Source organism: Camponotus vicinus, unplaced genomic scaffold (assembly GCF_025532165.1).
Source record: "Camponotus vicinus isolate PSW18456_S1 unplaced genomic scaffold, iyCamVici1.0 SCAF_12, whole genome shotgun sequence".
Classification (NCBI taxonomy): domain Eukaryota; kingdom Metazoa; phylum Arthropoda; class Insecta; order Hymenoptera; family Formicidae; genus Camponotus; species Camponotus vicinus.
Window position 1 is genome coordinate 4,714,517 of NW_028141948.1, and position 24,849 is coordinate 4,739,365.

At 38.5% G+C, this 24,849-nt stretch overlaps 1 protein-coding gene and 1 long non-coding RNA gene across 2 annotated transcripts; both read right to left on the reverse strand.

The window, feature by feature from the left end:
- Positions 1 to 7,100: 7,100 nt before the first annotated feature.
- Positions 7,101 to 7,708, reverse strand: LOC145963470 (uncharacterized). Its single transcript, XR_014436177.1, has 3 exons — positions 7,485 to 7,708; positions 7,198 to 7,309; positions 7,101 to 7,127 (listed from the first exon to the last, which is right to left on the reverse strand). It is a non-coding gene; the product is annotated as an uncharacterized LOC145963470 (long non-coding RNA).
- A 2,023-nt stretch (positions 7,709 to 9,731) lies between these two features.
- On the reverse strand, positions 9,732 to 12,477 carry LOC145963154 (uncharacterized). The gene is made up of 4 exons (XM_083084848.1): positions 11,763 to 12,477; positions 11,322 to 11,529; positions 11,165 to 11,250; positions 9,732 to 11,089 (listed from the first exon to the last, which is right to left on the reverse strand). Exons 1-4 carry the CDS (start codon positions 11,831 to 11,833, stop codon positions 10,807 to 10,809), a joined length of 648 nt encoding a protein of 215 aa, XP_082940974.1. The 5' UTR covers positions 11,834 to 12,477; the 3' UTR covers positions 9,732 to 10,806.
- Between the last annotated feature and the right edge of the window lie 12,372 nt (positions 12,478 to 24,849).

Consider the following 24,849-nt stretch of genomic DNA (forward strand, 5'->3'; position numbering starts at 1 on the left):
CCGGCGAACGGGGAATTGTTCGCGAATCGCCTTGCGGAGATTCCCGGCGAACAGGGAATTGTTCGCGAATCGCCTTGCGGAGATTCCCGGCGAACGAGGAATTGTTCGCGAATCGCCTTGCGGAGATTCCCGGCGAACGAGGAATTGTTCGCGAATCGCCTTGCGGAGATTCCCGGCGAACGAGGGATTGTTCGCGAATCGCCTTGCGGAGATTCCCGGCGAACGAGGGATTGTTCGCGAATCGCCTTGCGGAGATTCCCGGCGAACGAGGGATTGTTCGCGAATCGCCTTGCGGAGATTCCCGGCGAACGAGGGATTGTTCGCGAATCGCCTTGCGGAGATTCCCGGCGAACGAGGAATTGTTCGCGAATCGCCTTGCGGAGATTCCCGGCGAACGAGGAATTGTTCGCGAATCGCCTTGCGGAGATTCCCGGCGAACGAGGAATTGTTCGCGAATCGCCTTGCGGAGATTCCCGGCGAACGAGGAATTGTTCGCGAATCGCCTTGCGGAGATTCCCGGCGAACGAGGAATTGTTCGCGAATCGCCTTGCGGAGATTCCCGGCGAACGAGGGATTGTTCGCGAATCGCCTTGCGGAGATTCCCGGCGAACGAGGGATTATGATGGGTGGATTAGAAAGGCGAGTGGGACAAGGAAAAGTAAAAATGATTATTGACTAAAAAAAAAACTTATTTCTCAAAGCTGGATGTAGAATATTTCTTTCGTTTACCTATCGGTCTAGGATCATTCCCAACGACAACCAGTTACAAAGTTAACACGAGAGGGGGAAGACAATAAAATTAAATTAGACTTACTAATTATAGCGAGCGTTGAAATATGTAAACAAAATTCAGCTCGGCCGGGCTTGGAGCCGCAAGTGTCCAATTGCTGGCAGCTGGTGAGGAAGGGCTCGGTTAATCCGCAGTGTACCTCACTCACTTCACTTAATTTATTGTGAGATTCAGCCGCACGTGAACAGTTTGTTTAGAGATCGCACTTTTAGAATATATATACAGTGATGGGAAAAAGTTCCGGAACGGTTGAATATTTCATAAACTATGCACTTTAGAAAGAAATGTTTCAGACGAAAGTTGTATGGCTTGAAGGGGGCCATAAGATGGCGTCATTGGTTTGACCTTGAAAAGTCGTTTGAAGGTCACGTGAAGGTCACCTTCAATTTCTTAAATGGAATCCTCTATTTTTTGTTACTTATTCTTGTAGCTTATCTCGAGAGCTTTCCAAAACACTATAATAAAGTATTTCTTCATTGAGTACTTTTCGAGTTATGAGGCTTGAAATAATTTCTTAATTTTACATAAACCATAAAATATCTAGTAAAATATTCATTTTTCGATTATCTTACCTTAATACTTTTATGTACAAAATAATGAGAGGAATCAATTGGTGTAAAGAAAAAACATAGTTGTTTCGAAGAAAAAATATGTAATTTGCAATTAACAATTACATATTTTTTCTTAAAAATAACTATGTATTTTCTTTACACCAATTGAGTCCTCTCATTATTTTGTACATAAAAGTATGAAGGTAAGATAATCGAAAAATGAATATTTTACTAGATATTTTATGGTTTATGTAAAATTAAGAAATTATTTCAAGCCTCATAACTCGAAAAGTTCTCAATGAAGAAATACTTTATTATAGTGTTTTGGAAAGCTCTCGAGATAAGCTACAAGAATAAGTAACAAAAAATAGGGGATTCCATTTAAGAAATTGAAGGTGACCTTCACGTGACCTTCAAACGACTTTTCAAGGTCAAACCAATGACGCCATCTTATGGCCCCCTTCAAGCCATACAACTTTTGTCTGAAACATTTCTTTCTAAAGTGCATAGTTTATGAAATATTCAACCGTTCCGGAACTTTTTCCCATCACTGTATATATATATTCTTTGTTTTATTGTATGTGAACTGGAGAAAAGTATAACCGGCGAGAGAATCTTTCTAGTAAGACCGTGAGTAAAGACTCTGAACTTGCACGGAAGAGCTGGCGTGATAATTTTTAAAGAATGAACTGTGTACTATGAACTGTGAACTGAAGTGAGTCCGCGTCTTCGGCTCGCGAGTTTTAAGGATTTTACTCCTCCCTTCTGGATGGTGGGGAATCTTTTTAGGCGAATGAAATGATTTCTATTACTCCCTTCCTAAGGTCAAGGAGCTTGATTTTTTAAAAGGAGAGGGGTCTCTTAAAATTTTAATTGGTTAAGCCCTTTGGCTCAAGACTTAGCTCCATCCAGTAGAGAGTGGGAGTGAGCTGATTATCTTATCGCTTGATGATTTGGCGATTCGGAGAACGCTTGAGGGTGGCCTGTCGAACGAGCGCACGTGCACTATCAATTTCGAAAGGTTTTGTCTTACGTTTATTATTTGTCACTCTTCCGAGGACCAGATCTTTATTTTTGAAAATTCTTTGGATAGAGAGGCTTGGAACATAAAGCCGTACCAATAGATACGGGACAGTTAGAATTTCTCATAACAACTTTTCATCATATAACTCGTAAATTTATTTAGAGTTTCGTTGACGCTATCTCGACTGGCCATTCTCAGTATTAGATTTGTTAAAGTTTAATGACGATACCCGCGGGTGAGATTGCGTTCTTCTAAGTGCTATCTTTATTTCTAAGAAGAATCGCTTTGCATTCCGAATGCAAGTCGATCCTTGATTTCCTTCCACGAAATCGTTTCGAGGAAAGAAAAGAATCGTGGAGTCCACCGGACGTAACATTACCATGAATAATAAAAAACCTTCTGGTTTTCAATTTCGACAAGAAAAAAAGAGAAAAGAAGAAGGTAAAAAATTATCGGGCTCATTAGCTAAATTTTTAAAAACTACATCAAATGATTCAATTCACTTATCGAATTCATCGATAGCAAGCACATCTTCTTGTACTCTTTCTTCGACGTCTACTTCTTCAGACCCCTTCATTTTCCAAAGCTCTCCCAAATTCGACTTCCTCTTCTGTTTCAATTCAAATTGATAGCAATATCGACATTGAAAATAATTCTCAATTAGTTGAGATTGATCAATTTGAAGACCCAGGTCTCTGGCCAGATATAATCTCTCAAGATTTTCGGACTCAGATAATTGATCATGGAGTTCCCAAACAAATTATGGATTTTAACTTTCCGTTGGATTCAAACAATAGATGTTTTTCAATAAGTTTATATACCTGTACAATGGCTAACGGTGAAAAATATCCAGAAATTGGTTAGTTTACTCAAAATCCAAAAATACTGTTTTTTGCTTCTGTTGTTCTTTATATAAACGAAATGAAAATAAATTTTCAAGTCCCTCTGGCTATTCTGATTGGTCGAATGCACATCGTGTCATTAAAGATCATGAGCGAGGTAAAAAACATATTGAAGCTTTTAAATCTTGGCATCTTTTCGCTAATCGAATGATCTCGCAGCACACTGTAGACTTTCATAATGAAAAAATTTTAAATATTGAACAAGCACATTGGAGAAATGTTCTTAAGCGAATAATTCTAATTATTAAATATCTTGCTCAGCAAAATTTAGCTTTTCGAGGTACATCTAGCACTTTATATACTCCAAATAATGGTAATTTCTTGCAACTTGTACAGATGATAGCTGAATTTGATTTAATCATGGCTGAACACTTGCATCGATTTATAAAAAAAGATAATAAACACCACTATTTAAGTAATATGATTCAAAATGAGTTATTATCAGCTATGTCGAAATTAATTTCTGATTCAATAATTTCTTCAATTAATTCAAGTAAATATTTTGCGATTATTGTAGATTCAACACCTGATATCTCTCATCAGGAGCAATTAACGATAGTGATGCGATTTGTTTCATATAAAAATAATCAATTTAAAGTTTCTGAACATTTTCTTGGTTTTATTAAGGAAAATAATAAAACAGATTCAGCCATTGCAAGTGTTATTTTAAACTTCCTATCAACAAATAATTTAGATGTACAAAATCTGAGAGGTCAAGGTTATGATAATGGTACAAATATGAAAGGAAAAAATAATGGAGTGCAACAACAAATTTTAAATAAAAATCCTTTAGCCTTTTTTGTTCCCTGCGCATGTCACTCTTTAAATTTAGTAGTAAATGATGCAGCTGAAGCATCATCAGAATCATTTTCATTTTTTTCAATCATACAAGAAATATTCAACTTTTTTTCTCGATCTACAAATCGGTGGGATATTTTAAAAAAACATTTAAACAATTCGGACAGCTGTGGTTTAACCCCCAAAAATGTATCAGCTACACGATGGTCATCGCGTTTGAATGCAGTAAAAGCTTTACGTTATAATTTACCAATTATTTACGATAGCCTTCTGGAGATTTTTAACACTGCAAATGATAATATTGTTAAGAATACAGCTCATAGTATCGCTGAAAAAATTTCAAATTATAAGTTTATATTATCCGTGCTGTGCTGGTTTGAAATTTGACAAAGAATTAACATTGTTTCAAAATCTTTACAGTCGCATCAAATTAATATACCACAATGTATAAACTTGATTGAAAATGTAACTGTATTTTTAAGAAAATATCATGAAAATGGTTTCATTAACATTGAAATAAATGCTAAAGATATAGCAGCTCAAATGAATGTTTCTCCAGAGTTTCCACCTGTGTCACGATTTCGTTTAAGAAAACGGATACAAGTTAGTGATCAATGTCCTGATGAACCAATTGCAGATGCTAGACAGAAATTTAAAGTAGAATTTTTTAATTATATTATTGACGTAGCTTTAAATTCTCTGGAAGAACGATTCGATCAGCTTAACTCTCACAGTTACGCTTTCAAATTTCTGTATGATATCAATACTTCTGATATTACTTTAAATGAATGTAAAACTTTGGAATCGAAGCTTTATAACAAAAATACAAGTTGTTCTGATATAAATACTGTTGAACTGTTTGAAGAAATAAATCTATATAAAGCAACATATTTAGAAATGCAGCAAAAACCTTTACAATCTCCCATTGATATTTTAAATAAAATAGTTGAAAATGGTTTTTTGGAACTATTTCCTAATTTAACAGTAGCATTTCGGATATTATTAACCATGCCAATATCTGTGGCAACTGCTGAGGCAAGTTTTTCGAAATTGAAAATAATCAAAAATTATTTGAGAAGTACGATGATGCAGACACGCTTGTCTGATTTAGCAATGATTTCTATTGAAAAAGAAGTGGCCAACGACCTCGATTATAACGACATCGTAGAAACATTTGCAAAAGTTAAGGCTAGGAAACATCACTTTTAAATTACATTTCTCATTTTATCAGCAAGAAAAACGTATTGAAATATATGATATATTTTATTAGTTCTTGATAATATTAAAAACCCCTCGTAAGAAGGGGAGAAAAAAAATTAAAAAATTATAAATATATATAAAAAGTAAAAAACAGTAAAGGAAAAAAAAGAAAAAAAAGAAAAAAGAAAAAGAAGTGGAACCTTTCCCTTGTTACGTCCTCGTCGTGGTTCTGGGTAGTGGTAAAAGCAGGGATTTTTTTTACAAGGGGCGCACAAGTGACCTCCAGCGTAGGGCGCCTAAAACCCTAGTAACGGGCCCGTCTCCGGGCATCCGCTGTCATGCCGGAGGTATCCGACATCCTAAACCAATTCGCTTAATCGACGCTTCATTGAATATACCAACGATATTTGGATTTGCATAAATTTCTAACGTTGCTATTAGGATAAAACGTCTTTCCACACACATAGGGTGCATTCGTTTACGCAGTCGCTGCCGCAAATGTCATTTGTTTATCTATAGTTTACATCACGTATACTAAGATAAACGAATGACATCTGCGGCAGCGACTGCGTAAACGAACGCATAGGTATAGCATCTTCGCGGTGTACACAGATTTTATTATCCATTCGCCCATTCTTCCGTCGCTACCGGGCATCCACTGTCATGCCGGAAGCATCCTGAGTTCCCTACCCTTATACGCAAATTCCGCTATCATAACTTTATTCTGCCCTCAAGTTCCATCGTCCCCGGGCATCCACGGTCATGCCGGAGACATCCACATATCCTTATGAATTATTCCTTCATTGACGTTTTAGCTAAAACAAAATTACAAGAATAAATGTACTACGAGCTAATGTGCATTGACGCTGATTCAGTCAATAACAATAATAAGAATAAATAAAACACCAATTTCCTTAACCAGTATTATATTCTATCAGCCAAAAAAAATATATAATATTACCTCTTTAAATGGTAAACCCGCCGTCAGAATTTAAAAGAAAAAGGCATAGGGCAGGAAAAATAACCCGTGAATATCGTGACGCTTCTCGATTCCGTCGGATCAAGAGATTAGAATTAAACTCAAAGCATATCCTTGTCAAATCAGAAAAAAGGGTCTTCCTTCCAGAAAGTTTTGTCTCCGCTTTAAAGGCTAAGGCTAAATTCCTCTTTTACTTACCGGAAAATTTTACTTCACAGAAATTTCTTCGAATAGTTACCTCAAACGTAGAATTTGACTCTTTCTATAATTACTATTTGGAAATTATAAAAAATAAAGATACGATTGAAAACCCTTCATTAAATTCAATAGATCTGATAACTCAATTAAAATCCCAACTTCCGGAGAATCAGTGTGAAATAGAGAGTTACTTACAGACTCTCCAATGAGGCCTTCTTGCAACGATAAAGATTTTTTCGCCTTAACAGACGAGGAGCAAACTCGAGAGAATTCTCGATATACTCTTGGAATTCATAGACCAATATATCGCAGGTAATATCGATGTCGACCAGCTAATGGATTTGATAGAAAATATCGAAATCCCATTTTAATAGATACCCTTCGCATATACAAATATATATATATTTCAATAGTCATCCAATTATAGAGTTTCGCGGCTTCCTTATATTTTTCCGTAATCGATAAGTCAGATCCTCGCTCTCGGCATCCCCAAGGTATAGCCGGTGTAAGCAGGTTGCCTTGAAAACAAAGAGAGCGCACTTTTCTCTGGAACTGAGGCATCTAGGGGAAAAGTTGGTTACTGAGACGTGACAATATAAAGAAAAGATTAGCAGTAGCGGCAGTTCTTTATTATTTAGAAAAAAAAGAAACGATACAAAAAAAAGTGTTTGGGTTACTCCATCATCTAAAAACATTATAAAACAGATTATTTTTGTAATTAACTAATATAAAATTTATAAATACAAACATTCTACCTAATACAGGATAAAAACACAAATTTTCATCCGTAATAAAATTGGAATAGCCTTCTAGACATGTATGCGTCGGTACTTCATCCTCATTACAAATAGTTTCACATGACATATTCTATAAATAAAAATATTTCGTTTATTTTAATGTTCTCTTGCCATTACACAAAAGATTTTTAACATAACCATATATATCAGCAGATTTATATTTACATTTTTATTATATATAAAATTACATTATAAAATATTATTATTATATATATTTAATATTTATTACAAAATTATATACTTACTCTTTGATTATCCATTTGGGCTACGTTCCAAAACGTAAGTAACCGAGGAAATTTTACTCGAATCGCCGTTCCGAAACTCTTTTGAACCTTTCTGATTGGTTCAAATCGGCCATCGAGTAAAATTTCCTTCGGTTACTTACGTTTTGGAACGTAACCTTGAGTCTTAAAGTTTCAAAATTATCGCTCGTGAATGTCGCTTGTAGTTGGAAAAATCCAACTACAGAATCCCGTCGCTGGCGACTACGTGACGTCATTGGCCGCATTCAGCAGACTCAACAGTTGGGCAACATTACTAGATTTTCCGATGTAATTCGACGCTGATTGGTCGGACCTGAAAGTAGAAACCAATCATGTTCGATTGCTACTTAGCGGTTCAGTCCGCTGAATGCGGCCAATATGTCGCTAAAATCGAGCGATAGAGCGATGTATGAAATGGCACCTTAGGTATCGCATAACATGCAATACAAGATATGGCCTACGTTTACGTAAAATTCTTGTGCGTTGACTAACGTCTCCGACTTACGCATACGACTTTATCGGAAATAGTTACAACATCTTTGTGCTCAGGCCCTTAATGGCCATCACACATGAAATTCCATAAGCACGTAAGAGGTAAACGTAAGGAAATCGACCAATCACGGTCAAGTATTAGCCCCTCCAAGGGGTCAAAACTCGACCGTGATTGGTCGATTTCCTTACGCTTATGTCTTACGTGCTTATGGAATTTCATGTGCGAAAGCCTTAAGGCCCAGTTCCACAACTTATTCTAACCGAAGTTTAGCTCGTTAAAGGAGGATTTACATTGCGTCCCAAACCCATTGTATCCAATCAAACGTCATACATCGGACATTGAATGCAATGTAAATCCTTCTTTAACGAGTTAAACTTCGGTTAAAGTAAATTGTGGAACTGGGCCTAAGAGGTTGACCAATCACAGTCAAGCATGAAGAGAATACTCGACTGTGATTGGTCAATTTCTTAAGGCTTAGGGCTTAAATTACCTATTGTAGATCGGGACTTAAAGGTCGGCTAAAGTGACGAGCAAATTCCGAACTGATATTGGAGACCTCACGCAGTGACAATGCGAAACTCCGGTTTCAGGGTAACGAGTCCTTAGAATATAGAGTCTGGCCACTCGATTAGGGCCATCACACACGAAATTGCATAGCTGCATATGCATAACATAAGACCATATAGACCAATGAGCATCGAGTATTAAGTCGCCATATTGACTTACATAACATAATACTCGATGCTCATTGGTCCATATGGTCTTATGTTATGCATATGCAGCTATGCATAGCATAAGACCATATGAACCAATGAGCATCGAGTATTAAATCGCCATATTGACTTACATAACATAATATTTGATGCTCATTGGTCCATATGATCTTATGTTATGCATATGCAGCTATGTAATTTTGTGTGTGATGGCCTTTAGTTTTGAAAAAACATGGCAATATATATATGAGCGTATCTAGAAGTTTTGAAAAAACATGGTGGCAGTTTATGAATGACATATCTCAAAATGCTAATGTATTAGGTGTATAAATTAATTCTCGGCCCCTAAGTTTATTCGATGACAGTATCTATTTAAATTCGTATATCTTTTCCGCCGTATAGTTGTTTTGAAGCGGCATACTTCAGCTTCAAAACGAGCCATACATCGACATATAGGCCGGTATTCATAGTCCGTTCTTATATTTAAAATCGTCTTAAGAACCCATTCAACCAATCAATGACCGCATTGCAGCTATTTGATTGGTTGAATGGGTTCTTAAGACGATCTTAAATATAAGAACGGACTATGAATACCGGCCATAGAATGGACTGCTGATGGAAGGGGAAGGGGATCCGCACGAGTAGAGTGAGAGGCAGATAATATGAGGTCACGTTCTGTCTCTTTTCCAAGCAGGAGCGTAGTATACCATAACAGAGCCCTAGTCATGATGAAGTATAGTCAAAATTAATTTTAGACGAAATATGAATGCATATATAAGTAGATAATGAAATAAAAATCGATGTCATATATGCAATATTGTTTTTAATTTGTTATACGATACATAATAATATATAATTTCAACGTATATATGAATAATACAATAAGTACAATAAAAATATATTAAAGTAATAATACAATAAGTATATTAAAGTAATAATACAATAAGTATATTAAAGTAATAATACAATAAGTATATATATTTAACATAGAAAAATTTTGAATGAATAAATTTAACCGAAAAACATAGAAAATCATTTTTTATTCCTTTATTGATTTTTGAAAAGTATTAATTTTGTAAATTTACTTCTAACTCTTTCGAAATTTGCACATTTAGAATTACCATAGTGAGTACATCTTGCTCTAAAGTATTTATTGAGTATTATTTTAATCAATTGTAAACGGTGGTCATTTAGAGGATTCTGATCGAATAAATGTGTCGTATTGTTAAAGATGTTACTTGATACTTTTCGTAAAGTTTTTACTAATAACGTGTGTAAGATATTCTTTTCCGTAAGAATCGACATATTTTCTCTGAATGTTGTTTCCGCTATTTTACACAAAGTCACAACATCATCCAATGCATTAATCAATGTTCCACGATTTTTCACGATTTGTAATTTGGAATAGCACATATTGCTATACAACTGATGCTTACAAATGTCACAAAATATTTTCTTTAATATTTTGAAAACAATAAATCCAGCAATATATGCTACAATATCGTCTATGTAACTTTTGTTAAATAATGCTTGTTTTTATGCTATATCGCATCAGATCCCTGGCAAAAATGAGACGTTTGTTTGGCGTTTACATGAACGTTTGTGGAATTTCGTCGAGAGTTTAAAAACGATTAGTAAAGAGTTTGTAGAACAAAAATTGCAACACTGCAGCGTTTAAAAGACGTTTGTACGTTATAGCGTAATCGTAAACGTTTGAAAAGTCTGAGTAAACTCTGTACACGAAGATGTATCAATGTTTACTGAACGTACTCTGAAAAATGTTACCTCAGCATTGCAAAACTTTCATGTAACATTATATAAAGAGTTTGTAGAACAAAAATTGCAACACTGCAGCGTTTGATAAGCATTCAAAACCCAACAGCGTTATGTAAGTGCTCTTACAAAGTTTGAAAAGCATATAAACTCTCAGAAAACCCTCACTCAACGGTTGTTAACGCTTTATAAAGTTTCTTATTTTCGCCAGGGATCGCATACGAGCATCACGATTTGACAATTCTTTAATGTCAAAATTACGATTTGTCAATTATGGCGCTTGCATGCGATCTAGCACGAAAAAGAGCATTGTGTGCCGCAGGCTTTAAATACTTACGTTAAGATGTTCCAGAGCTTTGTCAGAAATAAAATTGTTATCATGTAAATGTTTATTTAAAGCAGTCAAACTCTGCACTCGTTTGTTTAGTTTATTTACGTGTGATTGAAAATTACGTATTTTCCTTTGTTGGTCTTGGATTGTTTCCATCGCAATTTCTAAAACGATTTTTGCTTCATCCGGTTTTTTCAATATTTCGTTTATATTGATATTCTTCATACTTCTAATGTTTTCCAAAGGAACGTCTAATTCTTTATCCTCCATTGATTTTCTGGAAAAGGAATACATTAATAGTTATGGATGCTATAGATGCAACAATATAGTAACCAAACATGTACTTTCAAACCTTTTCAACGAGTTAGGGTTATCCTTTGCAGCATTATATTCTATACTGCATTCTGTAATTGTATCCGATTGTTCTTCAGCTATGTTCTGCAAATGTTTAAATCAGTTATTATATTCTTATATTGCAAATTACTTTTGATACTGTGTTATGTAGTTACCTCCAAATTTCGAGTATTTATTTCTATTTCATCCCTTGAAATAAAGGTAGGAATAGCATTTTCTTTAATAATTAGTCTTTGTCCATATATTGTTTCCTGAAAGTCTGTTGATTTGAAATGGTTGGAGCATATCCAAGCTGATTTGTAAACTTGATCCATATTGATTGCTTCCAACCATTTCCTTCTTTGATGCTTATCTTTCGGAAACCTGCAAATTACAATATTAATTTACATTGGTCTCATTAATTCTCTCTCTCCATGTCCTTGAATGATTTTTACTTATAAGTTAGGTTGCTGAATTTGCCTCAGCAACCACTATCACACCACGAAGAAAAATAGCACGTGCTTTACAAAAATGAAATTGACTTTAAAATCTCTTCTATACTTCCAACTTCCACTCACAAAAAAGTATTTCCATTATATAACCTCCAATATACTTACAAGTGAAAAGTAACAGATGCATCTTCGGCTTTTCTAGTACTCCGCTTGCACAAAATACAATAATTAACCATTGTACACAAGCTATAACACGGACTGTCGATGTTACTGCACTGCCAGTTACTGCTTTCTGTCCCGTTTGGCTATGGTTTGGCTCGAGGCACGCTTTGACATAGCGTCAGTACTACTGATTTTTTACCAACCAATCAGGCTTTATTAGAAAGAGACGGAACGTGACCTCATATTATCTGCCTCTCACTCTACTCGTGCGGCTCCCCTTCCCCTTCCATCAGCAGTCCATTCTATATGTCGATGGAGCCTTAGTACTTGATGCTTGATGCTTGCTAATATAACCTCGAAAAACAGTAGTGAAAGCAATGTCATTCGAAAAGCAGCACCTGAGGCATTGCCTTCTTTTCGCATTCCAACTAAAAAAAAGTGCCGCTGAAGCTAAAGAAATGATTTGTTCGGCACGTTACCAGAAACAAATGATCAAATTAAGTGATGCGATTGAAGCAAAAAGGCCTTTTACCGACAGTGGAACGAGGCAGGTGATTTTGCTGCACGACAACACACGGCCCCACACAGCAAAAGCGACCATGGAAGTCATCTCCAATTTGAATTGGGAAGTTCTCCCTCATGCGGCGTATTCTCCAGACCTCGCTCCTTCCGACTATCATCTGTTCCGGTCGCTACAACATCATCTTTGCGATTCGCACTTTCGATCTCCCGAAGAAGTCAAAAAAAGCATCGATGAATTCATTGAGTCAAAACCGCCATCTTTTTTCCGAAGTGGAATTCGAAAGTTATCTGAAAGGTAGCAAAAATGTGCAGAAAGTGAGGGAGATTACTTTGAAGACTAGGTGATTACTCATTTTTTAAATAATAAACAACAAAGTTTCATTAAAAAGGCCGAGAATTAATTTATACACCTAATATATTTATTTTTTTTATCATTTATCATTTCTTAAAATATAATTTTCAACTATAGAATGAAATTTTTTAATTTATTATTAAAAGTTAATTTTTTTATTTTTTAATTAAAAATTGATAAAAAGAGAGTACAATTGTTGTAATTTTCTTATTTAAATAAATAAAAATTGTTTGTAATTTTCTTGTCTTACGTCTTTTTCAATTATTAAGCTTCCTTATAACAATAACAATTCGCAATAACAGTTCTAATAAGCTGTCTAATAACAATTTCTATTGGTTCCGCCATTTTTTTACAAATTTCGTTTCGACGAATAAGATGAGACACGTACCGTGGCCAGACTGTATATTCTAGGGACTCTAAAGGCTGGTTTATAGAAGCCGTAACTGTTAACTTATGCCGGAACCGGTAAAGTTCAATATTAGAATTTCAATGCTTTTGTTCATGCTGAAAGCATAAGTTAACAGTTATGGCCTCTATAAACCAGCCTTAAGGATAACCAACTTGAGAAATAAATTCTCGATCTTTATGTAGAGGCACAGTATACTTAGTAGCGCAACCACAGATATCTATACTATAACTAGATCGCTAACTCCCATTGATTTTGTACATAAAATGTGTCCCCGAAAATCATGTAATATGGCGGTCGCGCATGCGTAATATTGATGGAAAATTAATGTGGAAATGAATGATGGAAATTAATATGGTGGACACTTGCCAGCTAATATTTAAGTTTTCACCTTAAAACTTGTACTTTTTACATTATAAACTTTTAATTTTGTAATAAAATAAATATAAATATATATATAAATGTTATATATACATATATTTTTAATTTTTATATATTTTTAATCTTCTATATATATTTTTAATCTTGATTTTAATTATATCATATACCTTTTAAATATATTTTGATATATTTTATCTTTAAAGGCTGTAATAAATTTTAATTAAAAACGAAGAACATTATATATTATTTAAAAATAACTTATATTCAACTGTAAGTTTATACACAAGTTACATACTTACGTACATTGTACATAACATCAACCAATCACAAACGTGACTGCTGTCCACCAACGTTACGCATACGTGAGAATTTAGTACATAAATTTCGTGGACATGTATTTGACGCAAGTTAGCGGTCTAGTATATAGTATAGATGTCTGTGAGCGCAACTCCCTAAAATTTGTGAAATCCAAAATGGAGTGCGCATTCGCGAAGTTAACGAGTAAACACAGTACCGCCATCTGAACTTTCCTCTCACTTTCTCCTTCATTGTTTACGGTCACTCTCTCTCGCTCTCTCTCTGCATTTAAAGGTTTTGTGAATACCTGCTGATACCTGTGTGCATTTTGAAAGTGTATCAGAAAACAATTTGAGTGCAACATTAAAAAACTGGGTCTGTTCTTTTTAGCTGCACTGCTGCACTAGTGCAATAAGTTGGAAAGAGACAAACATATTTTCTTTCACTCTAACTAATTGCACTAGTGCAGCAGTGCAGCTAAAAAGAACAGGCCCACTGTTAAAAATAGTGTTGTACAGTAAATGTGAAGTGCAAGTGAAGTCGAAAAAAATAGTGAAAGCTGATTGAGGCATTATCCTTAGAGAAAATAGTTAACCTATATAAATATTTATATAGATTTTCTATTTTCTTATAGGAAGAGCACTTTGATTTTAGCTTTGTTTCAGATATTGCTGTTTTTGGCGTTTGTTTAAAATATCGAGATGAATAAAAAAAGTAAGCAATGGTGTGCTGTATCAAGATGCATGAATTCCAGCATTCAAGAAAAACGTCACTTTTTTAGATTTCCGAAGGAACATGACAAGTATATTATTCTCTTATTTTAATTATTTGTAACAAATTTATTTGTCTTTTAAAATTAAATGTATGCTTGTAAATATTATATATAAAGTTTTGCAAATTTTCAATTTATTTATATACAGGGTGTCCTAGACCACCCGTACACCTCTTTTCTTTCAGAAACTAAGCATTTTAGAGAAAAATGTTTCAGACAAAAGTTGTTTGGTTTCGAGGGGGCCATAAGATGGTATCATTGGTTTGACCTTGAAGAGTCATTTGAAGGTCACGTGAAGGTCACTTCAATTTTTTTAAATGGAATACCCTATATATTTTTGCACATTCTTGTAGCTCATCTCGAGAGCTTTCCAAAACACTATAATTAAGTTAGTTTTCATTAAGTACTTTCCGAGTTATGAGGCTTGAAATAATTTCTTAATTTTACGTAAATCATAAAATATCTTGTAAAATATTCATTTTTCGATTATCTTACCTTAATACTTTTATGTACAAAATAATGAGAGGAATCAATTGGTGTAAAGAAAACACATAGTTGTTTCGAAGAAAAAATATGTAATTTGTAATTAACAATTACATATTTCTTCTTAATGATAACTATGTATTTTTTTACACCAATGGATTCCTCTCATTATTTTGTGCCTAAAAGTATTGAGGTAAGATCATCGAACAGTGAATATTTTACGAGATATTTTATGGTTTATGTAAATTTGAGCAATTATTTCAAGTCTTATAACTCAAAAAGTACTGAATAAAAGATGACTTAATTATAGTGTTTTGGAAATCTCTCGAGATAAGCTACAAGAATATGCAATAAAAAATAGGGGAAACAGCAACAGGAAGCCCACAGAATCCTTGGGACACAAATGGAGGCGCTCACCAAACAAGTGGCCACCTTAACAGAGCAAATGACGTCTATGGCCAAGGAACTCCGACGAGGACGAGGCCGAGCACGAAGCCGATCTAGGGACAGAGCGAGAAGCAAGACACCTAGGAAAGACGGCATCTGCTATTATCACAGACGATTCGGCGCAGAAGCCAAGAAGTGCACCAAACCTTGCACGTTTCAGGGAAACGAGAAGGGCGATCATTGATGGCGACCAATGACAGCAGCCCTGGACCGTGTCGCCTCTATATGACAGACCGTCATACGCAAATCAAATACCTGATAGATACCGGATCAGACGTCAGCGTCTACCTATATGCTATGACACGGACCAGACAACGCCCCATGGATTACGAACTCTACGCTGCAAATGGTTCAAGGATAACCACGTACGGATTCATAACAATACAACCGGACCTAGGCTTAAGGCGAGTCTTTCCGTGGCGATTCATCATCGCCAACATGGGACAGCCTATCATTGGATCTGATTTCCTGGCACGTTATGATCTTCTGCCCGACATGAGGAGAGCCAAACTAAGGTATGGAAAGACAGGACTCACAGCAGCAGGTTCCAGATGCTATTCCCGGGTCACATCAATAAAGACGGTGCTAGGGGAGACAAACTTCCATCAAATATTAGCGGAATACCCTGACATCACCAGACCGGGCAAGGCCAATAGCAGCATCAACCACGCCACACAACATCACATACATGTGACGCCAGGCCAACCAGAAGCCAGCAAGCCACGTAGGCTAGCCCCTGACAAATTACGAGCAGCCAAAGCAGAATTCAATCTCCTGTTACAGGAAGGAATCATACGACCATCGAAAAGTCCGTGGTCTTCTCCACTACACATGGTATCTAAGAAGGACAACACATGGCGACCCTATGGAGATTATAGAAGGCTCAACGTAAGGACGATACCTGATAGGTATCCAATCCCACACATAGAAGACTTCGCGCAGGCACTCCACCAGAGGAAGATATTCAGTACGATCGACCTAGTGCGAGCTTACAACCAGATCCCTGTGCGGGAAGAGGATGTACCAAAGACGGCAATAACAACACCATTTGGACTTTTTGAGTACCTATACATGCTGTTCGGTCTTCGCAACGCAGCACAAACGTTCCAACGATTCGTGAACGAAGTCTTACATGGCCTAGACATCTGCTACGTGTATATCGACGATATACTCGTAGCATTAACATCCGAGGAGGAACATAAAAATCACCTGCGCCAATTGTTCGCTCGACTCAGCGAATACGGCATCAAAATAAATGCAGCCAAATGCATCCTAGGAGCAACTGATGTACAATTCCTGGGATACCTAGTTTCAGCAAAGGGCACTCAACCCCTGCCAGAGAAAATTAAGGCTATCAAAAACTTTCCGAAGCCTACCAACACAAAGCAGTTACGTCAATTCCTGGGAACCATCAACTTCTACAGGAGATTTATCCCAGGAGCAGCAGAGTACCAAGCTAAACTCAACGACGCGTTGAAAGGCCCACATTTAAAAGGAAAGAAACCAATCGAATGGACCCAGGAGATGGACCAGGCATTCGAGCAGTGTAAAGAAAGCCTATCGAAAGCAACGCTGTTATCACACCCTGATCCTACAGCCGAACTTGCAGTCACCACTGATGCATCATCAACGGCTATAGGGGCAGTGATACAGCAACGAATGAAGGAAGGATGGCAACCATTGGCTTTTCTGAGTAAAAAACTCAGTAACGCCCAAGTAAAATACAGCCCATACGACCGCGAGTTACTAGCCATCTACACTGCCATTAAACATTATAGACACTTGCTGGAAGGAAGAACCTTCACTGTATACACAGACCATAAGCCAATCGTACACGCCTTCAAACAAGATCCACTTCATAGCTCACCGCGCCAAGCACGGCACCTCGAGTACATAGCGCAATTCACAACGGACATACGACACGTCGAGGGCAAAAATAATACCGTGGCTGACGCATTATCAAGGGTGGAAACAATACAACAGGCATTACAATTAGAAACGTTGGCACAAGAACAAAAGAAAGACAAGGAATTGTTGGATATCCTGAACGACGCAGACAAGATAAAACTAACACAAATACCGATACCCGGATCAACAGATACGGTAGCATGCGATACAAGCACTCCGATCATAAGGCCATACGTTCCAAAGAGTCTAAGGAAACAAGCATTTCTATCTTTGCACGGATTGGCACATCCAGGGATCAGAGCGTCCATCAAGCTGGTAAAACAGCGTTACATCTGGCCAGGAATCCAGCAAGATTGTATACAATGGGCTCGAACGCATCCAGTGTCAAAAAGCTAAAATAACCAGACACAACCACACACCAATCGGAAAAATCGACCATCCGACGCAGCGATTTCAGCATATACATGCAGATATCGTTGGCCCGTCACCAATATCGGAAGGATTCCGCTATTGCCTCACCATGGTGGATCGATTTACGCGATGGGCCGAAGCAATACCTGTGCAAGACATTACATCAGAAACCATTGCCAGACACATATTCGCAGATTGGATAACACGATTCGGCACTCCAGCACGAATTACGACGGACCAGGGCCGTCAATTCGAAGCACAATTATTCCGACACCTGACACAACTAACAGGAATGCAGCATATAAGGACAACAGCCTATCATCCGCCAGCCAACGGAATGATGGAACGCTTTCATCGCCAACTAAAGGCATCCATCAAATGCCACGAGACGGAAGCATGGACCAAGGTTCTGCCTGTAATACTGTTAGGCATCAGGGCTGCTTGGAAGGAAGACATAGGAGCAACTTCAGCCGAAATGAATCTACGGCGAACCTATCCACTTGCCAGGCCAGTTCCTCCAAAGCCAGAAACAAAAAGAGAACACGAATGAATACGACTTCATCACCAAACTACGAAGGTCCATGGACCAATTGCGACCACAAGTTAAACGTCATGGACAACGAGCTACATTCGTATTTAAGGACATGACACCACAAGTCTTCATCCGCCATGATACACCAACAGGAACGTTACAATCACCCTACGACGGACCATACGAAGGCATAAGCAGGGGAGAAAAGACGTTCAAACTACGAATAAGAGGAAGGCCAATACGCATATCCGTGGACAGACTCAAACCGGCATACATCCTCGAAGACGATACTATCAACAAGAACCAGCCAGACGACAATCACAAGAAGGAAGCGAGAATCATACCCCTAGACAAGAAGGAAGCCGAGAAAGTCACTAAATCAGGACGACCAACCAGACCACCAGTCCGCTTCTCAACAGCCTAGACGGACTTTCATACAACCAGGGGGGTCCTGTGGCGTCTTGCCATACGCCACAATAACGTACCGGCACACTACACTGGGCGCCTACCACACGGCAGCCCGCGCGTACGATACGCGCATGGTAGCGCGAACATCTAGGGGATTCCCCCGAGCTAAATCGCAGGCCGGCCTACAGATGGCAATGAGTGCAAACCGTTTCGCATAAGTGAAGCCCGGCAGCCTCTGTATATAAGGCCGAACGCAGCGACGGAACATCGAGTCTCAGCTCACTAAGTCTCAGAGTGCGATCGCTCAGTAAAAGACCAGTAGCTGCAGAAACTCTTTTGAAATCGTAGTCTTCGACTACGTGTAACTTCTTGGCAACGAGGCTTACGCCTCTACGTCATTCATCACCGGCGGAGTCGGATACCACGGCCAGCGTCAACGCCCCGATCACCCGGGCCGACACGACAGCCGTGGAAAGGAGGCGCAGAACCGGAGAGACGAGTCTCCTTCGAGCTTCTGCCGTGGATCCTGTGACCGATCACCTTGGAGCCTCCACGCTTCACCAGGTCTCCTCGTCAACTCCTGGAAACCTGGGACATACGTGTCCGGCGATATACCTCGCCAACTGGACCTTGGACGGTCCCCGAGCCGCTATCACCACTGCCTCCTTCACCACAGACAAGGACGACTCAAGGGACGCAAACCAATCCCTTAAGCCGCGTCCATAGGGGAACGCAGGCAGGCAGCTTAACCACAGAGCAAGGCACCCAATCAGATTCCGACTGGGAAGCGAGCACCACTACACAGCTACACAGACCGAGCTGACCGGAAGCCTAGTGGACGAGAACAACAACTCCTGGAGGCCGATAAAACTTACCAAAACGACCCCACGAATCTCCTACCGAGAACGCTTGCATATAAACGGTCCTTGTCAGGACCATTGTAAATAGACTTGAATAAACTGTATATAGATCACACTCTCTCTCTTCAATTCAGCGGATCCTTCACCCGGCGAGCGTGCGAACATACGCGGCGCTAGGGAATCACTGTCTTCCCTTGGCAGCGAAATTACGAACACACGGGCAGTGATAGAGCGACTACCATCGCACGAAATCCACAAGAGGGTTCCATTTAAGAAATTGACGATGACTTTCACGTGACCTTCAAATGACTCTCCAAGGTCAAATCATTGCCACCATCTGATGACCCCCTTCAAGCCATACAACTTTTATTTGAAACATTTTTGTCTTAAACTTACGGATTTTGAGATATTTCAGTGCGTAGATTAAAATGGCCTACCCTGTATATATATATATATATATATATATATATATATATATATATATATATACAGGGCGATCCTGAAAAACGTTATGTCTTTAAAATGACGTATTCCTGACACCATTCTAAGACAATTTTTCCTTTTCCAAAATTTGATTTGAAGCGTAGTTTTTGAATTATGAGCAAAAATAGTTAGTAAATCACGCGTCGGGTACAGAAGGCAGGCAGAAGCGGCGCGGCGTGCCGCGAGCGCGGGCGCAGCTGACCGCCCGACGGGTGATTATCACCACATGAGTCGCTAACTATTTTATCTTATAACATAAAATTATGCTTTAAATAAAATTTTGGTAAAGAAGAAAATGTTTTAGAATTACGTCAGAAATACGTGTTCCTTAAAATAACGTTATTTTAATAATGAAAAGTTGTTCCGGATCGCCGGCCGTCCGACGTTGCAATCAGCTGATTGCTACACGCGATGTGTGTATGGCGGAGTGTGTGCGTAAGAGAGAGAGAGAGAGAGAGAGAGAGAGAGGGAGGGTAGGAGGGACAGACATTCATACACACGCACGCACTTTTTTTCTCGCTCTCTTTCTCTCTTTTACACAACACTCGTACACTCTCTCATTCAGTCTCTCACTCACACTCTCTCGGACACTCACTCACTCACTCACCTGCTTACTCACTTGCTCACTCTCCTTGTAGCAGCGTAGCGAATCTTCATGCTATGTATTGTTGTTATCTGCTGCACGGTTATGATTGCTAGAGATGCGCGACACATCGAAATTTTTTCGATTATTAGTCTCACACTCGATTGACACAATACAGATTACACGATAACGAGTTTACTGTTTATTCACTCACTATTGATTTATCGATACCAAAAATTACTTTCAAAGAAACGCGAATGCAAACAGCACATGACTCGACGCGAAGCGACGGACCGCGGAGACTGCGCGACCACAAGAGTTATGTTGCCAGAAACGCGACACGCGACATCTAACAAATGACTTGCGCGTGGCGCGTGATTGACGCGAGATAAGACGAACGATCGGCTAAAACCTTCGCATTGCGAATGCGGTAGAAAACATGAAACGTATAATGACATACTTAAAAAATTAATTACTTATTATAAATAATAACTATTTCTAATTATAATAAATAATTATTATTTTAAAAAGCATGTGTTGTACGTTATTACGTTTTCGAAATTATTGCATTCACGATGCGAAGATTTAAGTCAATCGCAAGAATAATGTAATTAAAATTACATTTGGAAAAATTTATTTTTATTCTGCTCACAATGAAATGTTCCAACGTGAAAATGTATTGGTCGCTCTGAAAAGAGCGGATTGACTAAAAAAAATTTTAAAGCAGATGCTCAAAATGCCCGCCATCCATCCTAATGCAAGCTCTCATGCGTTTTAATAAGTTTCTTTCGACGTTTTCCATTATTTCTTCGTCAATATTCCAAATAGAGAATCGTAATCTTGTCTCCAGATCTTCAATATCTTCGGGAAGCGTTTTATAAATTACTTCCTTGCAGTATCCCCATAAGAAAAAATCTAGAGGATTGAGATCCGGAGATCTTGCGGGCCAACGTATCGGGCCGTACCGACCCATCCAGCGTCCGGGAAAATTCTCGTTTAAGTAATTCGTAACGATCCTGGCGTTGTGTGGCCCAGCACCGTCTTGTTGGAAGATAATATCGTTTCTTTCAAATAATGGCACATCTTCTAAGAAATGTGGTAGATTTTCTGTTAATAAATCGACGTAGGTTCTTCCAGTTAAAATATCTGGAAGAATAACTGGACCAAGTATTTCAGTGCCCATTATTCCAGCCCATACATTAATCTTCCAACGAGTTTGAAAATTTCGAAATCGCGTGACTCTGGGATTTTCTTCGCTCCAAAAGTGCATATTATGCACATTAAAAATTCCTTCTTGTGTGAATAGCGATTCATCGCTGAATATCACACGAGAGGAATATCTGGGATCTCGATCGACGTTTCGCAGAAAATTTTCGCAAAACGTTCGTCTTGCAGGGTAATCTGCTGGTCGTAAATGCTGCACGCGTGTATAATGAAACGCGTGCAACTTTTCTTCTTTTAATATTCTTTGTACGGTTGTATAGGATAAATCATGTTCTCGAGCAACTACCCGAATACTTGTTTCGGGATTATCCTCGAAAGTACGTATGACTCTCTCCGTGTTCCGTACATTTCTAACATCGCGATTTCTCCCAGCGTCGTGTTTGTTCGGCAGGACACTGCCAGTATCATACAGTTTTTGAGCTGCTCTAAGTATGACGTTACCCGATGGATGTCTTCGGTTTGGATATAATTCGGCGTATCTTCTTGCAGCAGGGTTTTGCTGCCCGTGACACTCGCCAAGTGCCATCAGCATGTCATAATATTCTTGACTTGTGTACGCTGCCATATCTTCTTCGCGCTTATTGATAATCGCTGATAATCGCAGGCTTATTGATTGCATCATCGATCGTGCGTCTAATTTATACGATCTTCGCTGGGGGTCTATGCCCCTCCTCGCCTCCCGCGACCAATCACTAATTAGCGTCCGCGACATTCGCGATTGGTCGCGGGAGGCGAGGAGGGGCATAGACCCCCAGCGAAGATCGTATAAATTAGACGCACGATCGATGATGCAATCAATAAGCCTGCGATTATCAGCGATTATTAATAAGCGCGAAGAAGATATGGCAGCGTACACAAGTCAAGAATATTATGACATGCTGATGGCACTTGGCGAGTGTCACGAGCAGCAAAACCCTGCTGCAAGAAGATACGCCGAATTATATCCAAACCGAAGACATCCATCGGGTAACGTCATACTTAGAGCAGCTCAAAAACTGTATGATACTGGCAGTGTCCTGCCGAACAAACACGACGCTGGGAGAAATCACGATGTTAGAAATGTACGGAACACGGAGAGAGTCATACGTACTTTCGAGGATAATCCCGAAACAAGTATTCGGGTAGTTGCTCGAGAACATGATTTATCCTATACAACCGTACAAAGAATATTAAAAGAAGAAAAGTTGCACGCGTTTCATTATACACGCGTGCAGCATTTACGACCAGCAGATTACCCTGCAAGACGAACGTTTTGCGAAAATTTTCTGCGAAACGTCGATCGAGATCCCAGATATTCCTCTCGTGTGATATTCAGCGATGAATCGCTATTCACACAAGAAGGAATTTTTAATGTGCATAATATGCACTTTTGGAGCGAAGAAAATCCCAGAGTCACGCGATTTCGAAATTTTCAAACTCGTTGGAAGATTAATGTATGGGCTGGAATAATGGGCACTGAAATACTTGGTCCAGTTATTCTTCCAGATATTTTAACTGGAAGAACCTACGTCGATTTATTAACAGAAAATCTACCACATTTCTTAGAAGATGTGCCATTATTTGAAAGAAACGATATTATCTTCCAACAAGACGGTGCTGGGCCACACAACGCCAGGATCGTTACGAATTACTTAAACGAGAATTTTCCCGGACGCTGGATGGGTCGGTACGGCCCGATACGTTGGCCCGCAAGATCTCCGGATCTCAATCCTCTAGATTTTTTCTTATGGGGATACTGCAAGGAAGTAATTTATAAAACGCTTCCCGAAGATATTGAAGATCTGGAGACAAGATTACGATTCTCTATTTGGAATATTGACGAAGAAATAATGGAAAACGTCGAAAGAAACTTATTAAAACGCATGAGAGCTTGCATTAGGATGGATGGCGGGCATTTTGAGCATCTGCTTTAAAATTTTTTTTAGTCAATCCGCTCTTTTCAGAGCGACCAATACATTTTCACGTTGGAACATTTCATTGTGAGCAGAATAAAAATAAATTTTTCCAAATGTAATTTTAATTACATTATTCTTGCGATTGACTTAAATCTTCGCATCGTGAATGCAATAATTTCGAAAACGTAATAACGTACAACACATGCTTTTTAAAATAATAATTATTTATTATAATTAGAAATAGTTATTATTTATAATAAGTAATTAATTTTTTAAGTATGTCATTATACGTTTCATGTTTTCTACCGCATTCGCAATGCGAAGGTTTTAGCCGATCGTTCGTCTTATCTCGCGTCAATCACGCGCCACGCGCAAGTCATTTGTTAGATGTCGCGTGTCGCGTTTCTGGCAACATAACTCTTGTGGTCGCGCAGTCTCCGCGGTCCGTCGCTTCGCGTCGAGTCATGTGCTGTTTGCATTCGCGTTTCTTTGAAAGTAATTTTTGGTATCGATAAATCAATAGTGAGTGAATAAACAGTAAACTCGTTATCGTGTAATCTGTATTGTGTCAATCGAGTGTGAGACTAATAATCGAAAAAATTTCGATGTGTCGCGCATCTCTAGCAATCATAACCGTGCAGCAGATAACAACAATACATAGCATGAAGATTCGCTACGCTGCTACAAGGAGAGTGAGCAAGTGAGTAAGCAGGTGAGTGAGTGAGTGAGTGTCCGAGAGAGTGTGAGTGAGAGACTGAATGAGAGAGTGTACGAGTGTTGTGTAAAAGAGAGAAAGAGAGCGAGAAAAAAAGTGCGTGCGTGTGTATGAATGTCTGTCCCTCCTACCCTCCCTCTCTCTCTCTCTCTCTCTCTCTCTCTCTTACGCACACACTCCGCCATACACACATCGCGTGTAGCAATCAGCTGATTGCAACGTCGGACGGCCGGCGATCCGGAACAACTTTTCATTATTAAAATAACGTTATTTTAAGGAACACGTATTTCTGACGTAATTCTAAAACATTTTCTTCTTTACCAAAATTTTATTTAAAGCATAATTTTATGTTATAAGATAAAATAGTTAGCGACTCATGTGGTGATAATCACCCGTCGGGCGGTCAGCTGC

Excerpts from the sequence above, each read along its gene's own strand:
- LOC145963154 (XM_083084848.1), bottom strand. The coding sequence starts at position 11,833 with ATGGTTAATTATTGTATTTTGTGCAAGCGGAGTACTAGAAAAGCCGAA. Across the intron at positions 11,251-11,321 it reads TAAATACTCGAAATTTGGAG|AACATAGCTGAAGAACAATC; the intron begins GTAACTACATAA and ends AAACATTTGCAG. Across the intron at positions 11,090-11,164 it reads AACCCTAACTCGTTGAAAAG|AAAATCAATGGAGGATAAAG; the intron begins GTTTGAAAGTAC and ends TTCCTTTTCCAG.